This window comes from Scatophagus argus, chromosome 6, assembly GCF_020382885.2.
Source record: "Scatophagus argus isolate fScaArg1 chromosome 6, fScaArg1.pri, whole genome shotgun sequence".
NCBI lineage: Eukaryota > Metazoa > Chordata > Actinopteri > Scatophagidae > Scatophagus > Scatophagus argus.
Genome location: NC_058498.1, coordinates 13,372,558 through 13,385,366, shown reverse-complemented (window position 1 = coordinate 13,385,366; position 12,809 = coordinate 13,372,558). Strand labels below are relative to the sequence as shown.

Below are 12,809 nucleotides of genomic sequence, written 5' to 3'. Positions count from 1 at the left end.
ACAGTTCCTCTATGTGTGCTGTTGTCAGAGCTTTGGTTCTTCATTTTGTTAGCCAGGATGGTTGCTAAAAACCATTTAGAAGCTACAAGCTGCTATAAAGTTCCAACTCAATTTAGAACTGCCTTTTTTTCTCCCCACTGCTTAATCAACTTGGCGGGTACATAACGTTACATGTTTTCATTAGCAACCATCTGACAGCACGATAGCTAACTAGCTGTTGCAAAAATATGATTTATTTCTGCAAATGCTGAAATCACTAGATGTCACTGAATGTCGTATAGCAGGTCTAAATAGGACAAAATAAACACTGCAAACAAGGCAAGTTTTTATTTAGCCAAGGCTGCAACTTGTTTACCATCAGTGTTGTTTACATCATTCACTAAAGAGGGTTTTATGAAACTTTGCTGTTCTCACTGTGTCAGTAGGACTCAATGTGTTCAATCTGCTACTTTACAATTCAAAATGATACAAAACCGTATAGTTCACTGTGTACAGTCATCTATAGTCAAGATTAATGTTGGGCATCAGCTCTGACTTCTCACAAATGGTTCTCATTACCTTTGTGCAGCCTTCAGGGTCTAAAACATTAACACACGAAATATACTCCTGCATTGCCTGCTCCGGCCCCATGTCTCCAAGCTGTTTCCAGGCTTGCCTGCAATGATATAATAAATGTCACCACAATCATAACCTAGAGTTATAAGTTGGAGGTGTACATTTTTATCTGTATCGTGTGTTATGATGTTTTACAAAGTCTTTCAGAGAGGAAAAAAGCACAGCTTAAACAGGTTTAAACAGACAAGGAAATTTACTCTGCGCTCTCATTCATATGTTATGAGTAGTTAGCTGTTTCATAATAATTATTATTATAAATGGCTTTTTGTTTCGAGTTCTGGGTTAAAATGGACAAGCATTTAGATTAATCCAGTGGAAAACTCTCCTCATGTTGAAGCATTTAGATTCATATTAACACGTGTAATATGACCAGGAAAAACGTGCTCACACACACTTCATTCATTTATACTTGCAACATTTTAAACACAAACATAATGTAACACAATGATTACTGAAAACTAGCATCCAGTATTAGACTACATACCATTTTCTCTGTCCTTCAAAGTCAAAGAAGCCAGGTTTTGGTGTATTGCACTTTCCCACTTTAGCCTGAAAATAAAACAATCAGGAATATCCAGATCAGGCAACATTATCCAGACCTGTCAACACAGATGACAACATAGCGGTATCTGGGCCTACCCCACCTGTTAAAAATCACTGATGCAACAGAGATGCTGGAGATTCAGCATGTACATCTTATCTACAGCTACATGGTGCTTAGTAACCGAGGGGTTAATTTGAGCCTACGCAAACACGGTGTCACTTAATCCGATGCTCACCTGTTTATAGCGGCCATACAGGTAAAGCAGCTGGTCCCTGCTGGCCGTCTGAACCAGATCTCGTACACGGTCAGCTGCAGACTCAAACTCCCGCTCCAGGTCCTCTCCCTCAAGCCGGTCCCCCATTTCAACGGCGCTGCAGTCAAATTTACACAAACCCAGGTCCGAGTCGGAGTCCGAGCCTGCCCCACCGAGGGGCTCCCCTGTGTCTGGCCGGGCCGGGTCTGTACCTGAGCCCGTCGCAGTGTCCGGAGAGGACGACGGCGACCCAGAAGCCATTGTTATTACTGTTTAAAGCGTCTACGTACCGTCAGAGGCGAGGTGCGCCGTAGATCCCTCTGAAAAATGTTAAAAGCAAGCGGAGAGCCTCGTATAAATATGTTTTAGGTATTTCGGCGCCGATTTTGCTCTTATAAACCGTTATCGTTAAGAATCTATGACAGACGGATTTGTTTCTACCGTTGGTCCGTCTTTGGTACTGCCAACTAAAAGGTCCGACAAGCACTCCTGCTAGCAAAAAAGGTTCCCATTGGATTCCTAACTGAGCTTGGCGATGCGCCTTTGCTAAGAGAAAACCTGTTAGAAACGATGAAACAAACGACACTGTCAATTACTTTTCTTATGTTTGCTTTTAGACAACGATGAGAGGAAGCTCTTTTGGGACCATTTTAAAATAGATTAACTCAGAGCGGTTCACCTTAGTGGTAAACAATGGTTGCTACGTTTCGTATTAATGGTAAAGTTCACTAGTGTCACCGTCGTCACCGTCTAAAGCAGCGTGCCGAAGGCTAACCGATTCTTTGCTCTCAAAATGGCTAATTGAAAATCGTTCCAACTATAAACTATTGGTATTTTATCACATGCAAGAGCCAACATAGTCAGTCTTTCGTATGTGATAGTGTAGTGTGTGGTGTACGGCCTGTATTTCCCTTGCTATATTAGTAATGTTAGCTGTATGGTAGTCGCCTCAATTTACAGCCTCCAAATGCAGGTGAGTTTAATCTGGACTTTACTTGGCGTGGCTTTCTGGCCAACTACTCCTTAAATAACTTTTACGTCAAATTTCCATTTCATAAACTCCACTGCAATTAACACATTACAAGTATGTCCAAATGCCACAGTTTTGTTGACGCATGTCATGAAGTAACATCAGCAACGGAGACCAATTAGAGGCAAAATGCATTTGCGCAGATTGTCCAGCAGAGGCTGCTATGAGCATTATAATGAGTTGCCACCTGCTCTGTCACCGCAACACGCATTGAGCGGTTGACCCAAACGCCCTTGAGGTAATTCGAAAACTATAGATTTTTCTCATACAAACACAGAGAATAGCCTACCTGATTTGTGAAGGATGCAATTTAAAGTTTATCTCTCATTGGGTTTACATTTTCCGTAAATATAGGGAACTCTGGAGAACTATGGACAGCATGACAACCTTTCGACAAAGACTAATGGGACACTATAATCCTGCTCTCCCAAACTCCTCTTTCTCAGGGCCACAAATAAAGGCTTCTGTGTAAAACTAAGCATCCAAGTAGACTAAGGGTTGATGTCCCCCTTCCAGATTCATTGTAGAAAAGCAGAAATAAGCAGGAGCAGACTGCGAGAAAGTCCGTAAATCCATAACTCGAATGTTAATGGGAGATGTAAGCAGAAGAGAGGCAAAGAGATGCGGATAGTCTGCATCTTCGCAACTGTTGTGTGATCTTTGAATGGACTTTGCAACATTAGCTGGTCGAAAACCAAACGCGGCATGCAAACTTCAAAGTATCAGATCAGGTGTTTGTATTCCGAAGTTTAACTTTATCCCTTCTCTCACTGCGGACGCTCATAAGTAGAAATAACAAGTTTCTCAAGTTGTATGACACAGAAAGCGAATGGGAGTCTGTGGTCGTATTATTTCTGTATGAGGTGAGGGCTTCCCTGACCGCACCGCCAGCTAGTTTTCACAGGAGGTCCCAGCAACGCCCGGTGCTGCTGCGCGCTCTGCTGACGCAACCACGTCGCTGTGGCTCAATGCGATGGCGGACCGCAATGTCCCCAGACCTGCCCAGGGAGGGACGGACCAAAGTCACTGAGCCACTCTCACCGGCTCCGTTAAACTGCCGTCCGACTTGTCGTTAAAGAGAACCCACTGCCACTGCCGTCCCCTCCCGTGGAATAGTATGTGGGACGGGATCTGCCCAGAGCGCACCGACCGGGACGAGCCAGAAGTGGAGTGAAAGGGAGCGGAGTGCGCCGGGCTGACGCACCGCATGTTGAGCCAGCAAGTTGACTGAAATAACAAAAGTCGCGTCGACGGGGAAGAGGGGACAGCCGCACTCGGATTTAACGGAGGTTTGAGGGGACAGTTGTTCCGGCAAAATGAAATTCGCGGAGCATCTTTCGTCCCACATCACTCCAGAGTGGAGGAAACAGTATCTTCAGTACGAGGTAAAGTCAAATTTGTCGTGTGTTTTAAATAAAAGCCTAGTGAATGTGAATGTGGGATAAACTCCTACAAAACAAAAAACATTTTTTTTTCGAGGAAAGATATGTTGTTATCTGTGCCATTTTTTAAAAAAATCTTTCGTGTTTATTTTTAGTCTACCCTTGAGAGTAATAAACGACGGGAAAGATGAGGGATGTCCTTTTGTTTATGGAGGGGAAATTGACTGCGGGTGTTAAAAGCTACAGGGAGCATTCAGTGTTTATTATTGGTGTTTGCAGAGTTTGTAACACTAAAAATGAGCAGAATGAACAGTTTGCCGAATAGCTGAATGTTTTTCACAGGGGACTAATGAACAAAATAATCCAATTCTTTATTTTCACAATTCACAGACTAAATATTTAGCACCATCTATAAATAATTGATTTCTTTAGCCTCTTTGTATATTTCTTTTCGCGCTCTAGCGCAAAACAAACATGGATGCTGTAGATTTCAGTTAAATTCTTCTTTTGTTGTATTTTTTCAATTTCTTCATTTTTTCCCCCCTTTTTCACATAATTGGCTCATCAGTCACATGATTGTGTTTGCTGTTAACTGCTTTGATAATTTCATCCAAAAAATTCCCCTTCTTTGAATTATCATTTAATTTTTATTATTTGCAACAATCTAACCAAACACAAGGGGAAGATCAATGCGTCACTTATGCGTTGTTGTAAAGTGCAAATATTCCTCTCTAATTATTCCTCATTTTTGAGCAGTGTTTTTGGTAATATATATTATTTCTGGTGGTCCTTGGTGTAATTGTTAATATTTTGCACATTCAAACAGGAAGAGTTGTTTCTGGAATCAACCAGCAAGTCTTCATCTAACACAATATTCTGTTTGTTTTCTGATGCGTGTGGATTTAAAGAGACCTTTGTGTGCACACATGGTCTTCATTGGTGTACAGTACTTGAGGAGTATTTTATTTTCACACCCCACTTCTTTGTTTTGCAGGCTCAACATTGAAGGCTTTAGTGCAGACATGTAGTGACAGGACACGCTGCTCCGTTCCATTTAGCACTATGAATTATAGACAAAGAGCCTGTTTTCTTCAACCTTAGCAGCCTACATCTCACACTCAACAGAAGCTCACTGCACTGGTTTTATTTTGGAAACATGACCTGAATATTGTTATTAAGTTGAATAAGTGCGACAACGGACATTTGGATTGGTCAAGCCTGTCATCATGGTGCAATGGAAACGCCTTCAGACAGCATAATTAAAGTGGAAAAAAATTTAAGAGATTGCAGATATGTAGTGGACATACTGAAAAGAGGACAGCTGTACTGAGGGATTTTGTTTGAATTGATTATTAAAATATATAGACCCTCTATGTGGGGTCTTTGCATGCACAGACTGACACGCAGTGAGCCCAGGGACAGATGCATGGCCATACCAGCCATTTTACACCTCCAGTCTTCAGCTCGGCTCTCGCTGACCTGACATGGATGATGATAGATTTTCTCTGCCGTCTACATTCAGTGGTGTTATTTGATATCGTAATTTGTTTTGAGTTTTAAAGTTATTGTATCTTAGCAATTTATTTACACCTGCAACTATCAGTAAATAAGAAAATGCAGATCGATCTTGAATGCAGATAATTGTTTCTTTTATTGGAATCCTTCATGATCTTTTAGATTTGTCAAATAATACTTACATTCTATTACATTATTACTGGAATTACTGATTTCTGTCTCATTTCTATAAGACTTTATTTGAAAACAAAATATTACGTCTGGTTTGAACACGTCGGTAATCAGCTGTTTATACCTGATTCATATGGAGCACAGGCATCAGCATCCCAGAACCTGGTCTTAACAAACATCCTGACATGACATTTGTGTGGCTCCTACTGAACTATGCAGAACATCAGGGCCTGTCGCATACTATACAGTTTATATTCTCTCTCAAATCTGAATTATTTGCAGCATTATGGGCTTGCTTATGTTGTTGGGCTGCTTTCAGTCTTTGTCTGACCTCTGTAAACACCACCACCTCCTGAGTGGGTGGCACATAGAGAGCTCAGCAAGAGAGCTCACACCTTCAGATGATGGACGTTATTTTTAGGCTTTTATGCCATCTGAAACAAATCAAGCCACAAAGGATAAAAGTAAAGTTAGCTGCATCAAGGAAGTTGACTTTAGTGAATTGGGTCAGTGAGATAAAAACAAAGCAGTTTTAACATCATTCTGAAAAATATATGCTGCTGAAGTGGTGTCAACGCTTGCACTCATGCTGTGACGGGCGTGTCACAGACACCTTGAGAAATGCATAAAAACACTCAGTCATTACACATAGTTGTAGTGATCGTGAACAGTCCCTCGTGCATTTATTATGCATTGTGTGCCCAGTACATTCAACACAGTTGCTGTATTGTATTATAGTTGATTGTCATTAAAAGACACACTTGCACATTACTCCAGTAGCACATTTATGCCCCTAGTTCATGCAAAAAAAAAAATATGACAATGCCACACTGGCTGTATCTGTGGCATATGTACTATTACAGCTGCCCACATTCTTTCCTTTGTGTGCTAGTTGGATTAATTAACCTCCTCCTCCCAGTTTTCACTCTCCTTCCTTTTTTAGAGCACACCATTGTGTGGAAAACTGTGCACTGTCTGTTTAGATTGGTCAGCCAGTTTCTACGCGTATGAGGAGAATATGGTAAAGTGTCTGTTCTAGCAAATGCAGGCTTTAGTTAGGATGGCACTTCATTTGAACAGAGGCATTGACAAGACGATTGAGTGATGGAGTAATTAGGTGCGTGCTTTATCCTGTGGGATTGTCGTTATAAACTGTATGCTAAACGGCTGTTTGGTATGGAGGTGTGCATCTCTGGCTGATTCCAGAGGCTTCTGCCAAAGGGCAGGGAATGTATGCTAATAGATAGGGAGAGGATTTGCCTTTAAATATAAAAGTTATTAAGGCTGTTAGTATGAAGTTTGACTGATGAAAATGTCTCTACATTACCAAGAGTTTTTCCATCTTTTCCATTAGGCAGGCAACTGTTGAATTGAAATGTATAAATGTATATTGAACAACTAATGCACAAAGAACGTATGTGGATGTCTATAGAAAGAGTGAGAGTAAGAGATGCAGGTGTGTGTGTGTGGGCGAGAGAAAAAGACCACTTGTGCATTCACCTCTGCAGTCTAATCACTTGTGTAAGCTTAGATGAGGAGGAGGAGGAGGAGGAGGAGAGAGCATGTGGAGACTCGCATTTACAATTCAAACAAGCAAAGTGATATTATGTTGATGAGAAGCAGGTGCCCGTATGATTTCAGTGAGTGATTGTTGTTTGTTCAAAGGTGAGGCCTTGTCTTTCTCTAATCTCTCTGAGTGATGTGGTTTAAACATCTTAACCAGCGCAGTGAGTGTTGTATTGTGACAGACATAATGGAAATTGCACATAAAATATACAACATTGCTCACATCATCTGTATTTTGTGCAATGATTTATTATCATGTTCAACAGTGTGAACAGTATGTATACAACAGGCATGGCATGGCAACTGCTGAGAAACCCCCCTTTCTATACCTCCCTCCCTCCTCCCTTCCATCCTCACCTCATCGTTCCTCCCCCACTGGGAGGACATCTGGTCCCCGACCAGACCTGCCCTCTGCTCCCCTCCCCTTCCTCCCTCCCTCCTCTTCTCCCATCCTCTCTGCTCTTCTTTTCTACACGCAGGGATCCACTCAGACACAGAGCCATGGATTCAAGTGATCCACCATTGGCTTTCTGTTTGAGCCAGAGATCTCTTCAGACTAATGATGCACACTGCGTGATATTCTCAAGCACAGGGATAACGATCTCAAGCATCTAAGAGGAAGGATTTCACTCATCTAGCTCTCAGATGTTTTTTTAACATCCACTCAACATGTCACAGCGATTAGAGGATCCATTGACAGCAGTCAATTGAGTGGACACAGGCACAGTGTAAGCGTCAGTTGGACTTAGTCTGGTACTTGTGTTGCACACATGTTTGTTTTAGAGAGCATGCATCATCATCACGTGCTTCGTCATACATACTGGTAGCCCCATTAGGCTTGGCTTAGTTACTGACTACAGGTTTCATGACTGATTTCTGCCAAGCCCACAGGTTTATCCCAGTTCCCCAAACATTCACCCCACCCCCCTTCCCATCACTGCCATCGCCATGGCAATGCCTCCTGTCTGAATCTGAACATCTATTTCCCACCTATTAGTGTGTGTGTGTGTGTGTGTGTGTGTGTGTGTGTTTGGGCAGTGGCAATGTGTGCATAATTCACAGAGGATCTTAAGTAGCAACAATCCTACTGCTACTAATGCATAGCAGTTTGTGAGTGGTGTCCACCCACACAGAATTACTCACTCTGCTCTCTCACTGCATTGTTTCAAAAGCAGAAGGTTATATAGCATCCAGAACAGGGAGCAGTTTCATATGATCAATAGATAAGACATGCGGGTTGTCAGATGTGAATGTATTTACTGACACTATAAGTTAAATGCTGAATAGAAAATGATGACTTTTTTCACTTTTGACTTTGCGTCTTCTGAGCCCTTTAAATGTAAACTTAGACTTTTTAATTTAGTACTTCATTAAACTTCATAAAGGATTTTTTTTTATTATTTTGCTGGGGCAGTTTAGTTATAAAGACATCCTATCAAGAAACAGGCTTCAGTTCCAGCCTTTTTCTGATTCCTTCCTCTGATTTCCACTGATATGTTCAGAAGAGCCAGCGTGCAATTATCTGGCAGTTTCCATTATCTTCAAGATCAGTCTTATTGGAGAGAAACAACCTCATTTTACCACTGCAGCTGTCTCTCTCTCTTTGCTTTGTCTCTGTCAGTTTGCCTGTCTGTCTGCCTGTCTCTCTCTCTCTCTCTCTCTCTCTCTCTCTCTCTCTTTCTAATCTGCTCTTTTAATTATACAGATGTACACTTTGATAAAATATTATTGTCAGTCCAACTCTAATTTGTCATAGCAGTCACTGTAAATCATTGTCAATTTAAAATTCATTTGTCATCTTAGTAATTTTAGGATTTGACACAGTATTGGGGTAGAATTTAGAGTAGAGTTCCCCGAACAATTTTAACTCTTCTGTGAAGGCTTTCCATAAGATTTTGGAGTGTTTCTGGGAGATTTTGTGCCATTTCATGCAGTAGAGCATTTATGAGGTCAGACATTGATGTTGGACCAAAAGGCCTGGCTCACAGTCCAGTTCATCCCAAAGGTGTTCAGTTGGGTTGAGGTCAGGGCTCTGCGTGGGTCAGTCAAGTTCTTCTACACCAAACTCATCCAACCATGTCTTTATGGACTTCGCTTTGTGCACTGGGGCTCAGTCATTGGGGCAACAGAAAAGGGTCTTCACCAAACTGTTAGAAAAGAATGTAACAAATATTACAAATAGATAACAAGCAGAAGTGTTTTACAGGGTAAATATGCAGTATAGACGATATTCCATGTTGCATCATGGGATATAGATTTATAATTTATTTTGTATTGCATCCAAAAACTGTACTGTTGGACCGATGTATTTTTCTTCCTCTGGAAATCTCTGTGTAACTAATACAACCTGGAGCAAATGAGATCATTAAAATGCCAGAGTTTGTACATTGTTCATTATGTTAACAGCTGTGTGGCAGTTGCTGTAATATTTCCATATGGAAAAACAGAGTTTAGTTAATGGCTCTCAAAAGGTTTGATGGTTTAAATGCTACTGTAAAACCAGATGATGCTAACAACTGTGTAATGCCTAGTGAGCTGCTGTAATCTCCTCTTAATTACACTAGTACAGCGTTGTATTTCACTGCCTGTCTCTTTATTTACCCAACAGTTACACACCAAATCTGTACATCTATGAACTGATCCTTCATTTATATGGTTTCACTAGACTCTAGTACTGTCTTTACATATATGTAAACATCCTGATAAAAGTACAGCTGTACTTTTTGTTTGCAGCTTCTGATTTTTTTTTTCTCATTTCATTATCAGGCATTCAAGGATATGCTGTATGCTGCCCAGGACCAAGCCCCGTCCATAGAAGGTAAGGAGACTCCCTGTTCAGATAAACGAACCCCGACATGAAGACAGACGGACTTGCGCACACACACACACACACACACACACACACACACACTCTTCTGTACCCAGTGCCCCCCTTTGGGCCTGTTTGGGCATCCCCAGAATAACAGCCCTTCATCTGCTAAAAATAGGTGGAAATCATTGCTAACATGCTGCCACTGACTCTGTCGGCTGTGACTCAACCAGACCAGGGCCAATTATCAAAACATCACCTTCCACCTTACTGGCTGAACTTTTTACCCCGCACACGGTAATGAATGGCACATATAAGGCAAAAAATGCTGTGTAAAATAAAGCTGAAAGTTTGACGAGAAGAAAAAGTTCTTCAAGCTGTCTTGATGAGATAACCTCATAGAGGGTTACAACAAGAGGCTTGTAGTCAGCACTGCTGAGTGTTGCTGCTCAACACAACAAAGATAAGGAAGGCCACTGGCTATGATTATTCTTTGGCATTAGACTGCAAGCGGTGCATGATAAGGGAAAGAATGTAAAGCATCTGATTTTATTTTAGAAACCCATTTAAGAAGGTAAACAACTTTATTTTGCTGCAGGCTTGAGGCTTACTTTATAATGTAGCGATGTGCAGCTCTGTCCCTGTGACCAGGGAAGTGTGTCTGGAGTGTCTGTGATGGACTATTAAGAAATGGTTGCGTGTTTGTAATGAGCATCTGCGCTCAAGCCCAAATGTGTGCGTGTGTGTCTGTGTGGTGATAGATTTGTTCAGTGTTGTGCAACATGCCCCTAACTGAGCTGTGACTCCCTGAGCTCCGTTCCAGCTGAGCGGACGTGATGTGGATGGGACTGTTATGCTATTGTGTCCAAGAGTGAAAAAGATGTAACACACAGCCGCTGAATGTGTGGATGGGAGCTCTGTCTGATATAAGCTCTGTCTGAGTCGGCTTCAGGCAGACAGATCAGCTTCAGACGTTTCTCGACTTTATTTTTGACTGAAGTAGGCGTGAAAGGCGTTAGACCCTCAGGATTCGTTATGTAAAATATTCCGTGAAATGTGATTGATGTTCCTTAGATTTATGTTTATGGTGTGTTTCTTTTGGTGTTGCTTGTTCCTAAATAGTACATTTAATACCACTATAGAGCACATGTTGTTCACTGGAGCTGTGTCTCTGCACTGAGCGCTGTCTCCCCAGGCTGTTAGCCATGCTACTCAAGCTCAACGTGGATGATAAATCATTTCCTGTCGCAGGCCTGAGCTGTACTCATGGGTCACTGCTCTGTCTTCGTCAGTCTGTCGCTAGATAGGTGAGGGTGTCTTGTGAAAAGGGACGAGCTCAATCAATCAGTAGAAAATCACACTGTGTCACTGCTCTGGAATTGTTGTGATGTTTCGACATTCCTCACTCAATCAAATTGATTTGTAGCCTTTTCACAGCCTTTCTTTTTAACCCGGTACAGAACGTTACCAAAACACTGAAGCAGCCAAGTGCAAATAGAAGAGCACCAGCAGTGGCATTTGTTGTGTAGGAGAGGAGGTATCTTTAAATGTATCAGACAGTTGCCTGTCTCATTTGGTGTCTTTGTGGGAACGAGAGAGAGAGACTGTGATGAAAACAGAGGTGGAAGCAGACAAACAGCGTTACAGAGCCCTGTCTATTACTCTCTCATGTGGCTGAGATTTTGTTGACTTTTCATAAGAGAAACAAGATTAGCAGGAGTTCAAGCTTACTCCAGCACTTTCTCCTCACACCCACTACACCCAACGTGTCAAATCAAATTGAATTTAAACTGGGGCAGAAAGATATTGGAAAAATCGACTTTTTCAGCCGAGTGGACAAAGCGCTTCCCAATTGTCTCTCATTCTTCCATTCACACAAACACTTACAAACACTTACACGTGACTGCTGAAGGAGCATCAGGAGCAATTTTGGGTTTGCTGTCTTGGTCAAAGACACTTTGACATTTGGACATGAGGGATCAAACCACCAGTGCTGCGAGATTAATGGACAACCCACTCATCTCTTGAGCCACAGCCTCTCTGTTGAATTACATCATCTCATTAGAGGTCAGATAGCAGATACTGTCTTTTTGAAAATCCATATTTGATACTTGTTCACCTGTTTTTATTCCTTTTTTTGAATGTGTCATATGCAAATTGTACAAGAAAGAACATGCATGGGAAACCAACAGAGCTGCAACCAATATTTATTATCATTATCAATTAATCGACCTGTTATTTTCTCAGTTAATTGAATCAAATCGCAGTTTGCTAAAGTCTGTGCTGCTAAAGGTGATGGCTGCATGTTGCTGACCAGCCAACAGTTAACAAACAGATTCTCATTTTCCTATCACGTAAGACAGATGAAAATCAACAAGTCCCCACAATGGAGAAGCTGGAGTAACGGATTGTTTTGCATCTTTGCAGGACTAATTGATCAACAGAATAGGTCAGATTAGTTTTCTGTCAATCATCTAACTGATTAATGAATTAATTGTTTCAGCTCAAAACACCAGGAACCAAAATGTAATTAAGTGTTTTAAATTCTAATTTTCATCAATTGAAACAGACTGGCCTGTGAAAAGAACACCATAGCATACATTGTGATATTGAAACAGTATAATTTAAGCCCAGTTTTAAACCCTGGTAGTGGAAGACTAATTATGAGGATTTGATTTAAGCGTGTGCCCCACCTCTCCCTCCCTCTCGTTGCTCTGTCTCCGCTCCCATTCATCATCAAAAAGCAACATTTTTGGTATTCAGAGGATGTTTCCTTTGCCTTAGGGAGACAGTTAACTGAGTTGTAACTGCTCACTCACACACTCTGCCCTCTCACTCGATGCCCTGTTGTACCTGATAGAGCTGAACAGACAGCACTTCAAAGCCTCTGTCAGAGAATCTGCATGTGTGTTGTTGTCAGATTA

At 41.5% G+C, this 12,809-nt stretch overlaps 2 protein-coding genes across 2 annotated transcripts in view; one reads left to right on the top strand and one right to left on the bottom strand.

Annotated features, from left to right (window-relative positions):
- Nucleotides 1–2,100, bottom strand: part of acbd6 (acyl-CoA binding domain containing 6) — a 31,039-nt gene extending 28,939 nt beyond the window's left edge. The window contains exons 1-3 of the mRNA XM_046390628.1: nt 1,395–2,100; nt 1,100–1,164; nt 559–655 (exon numbers count right to left, since the gene is read on the bottom strand). Of these exons, the coding sequence (XP_046246584.1) occupies nt 559–655; nt 1,100–1,164; nt 1,395–1,673 (441 nt within the window). The 5' untranslated portion in view covers nt 1,674–2,100. The remainder of the gene's footprint in view (nt 1–558; nt 656–1,099; nt 1,165–1,394) is intronic.
- Nucleotides 2,101–2,308: 208 nt separating this feature from the next.
- xpr1a (xenotropic and polytropic retrovirus receptor 1a) overlaps nt 2,309–12,809 on the top strand; it is a 65,807-nt gene continuing 55,306 nt past the window's right edge. Inside the window, exons 1-2 of the mRNA XM_046390626.1 lie at nt 2,309–3,827; nt 9,843–9,894. Coding sequence (XP_046246582.1) covers nt 3,759–3,827; nt 9,843–9,894 — 121 coding nt within the window. The 5' untranslated portion in view covers nt 2,309–3,758. The remainder of the gene's footprint in view (nt 3,828–9,842; nt 9,895–12,809) is intronic.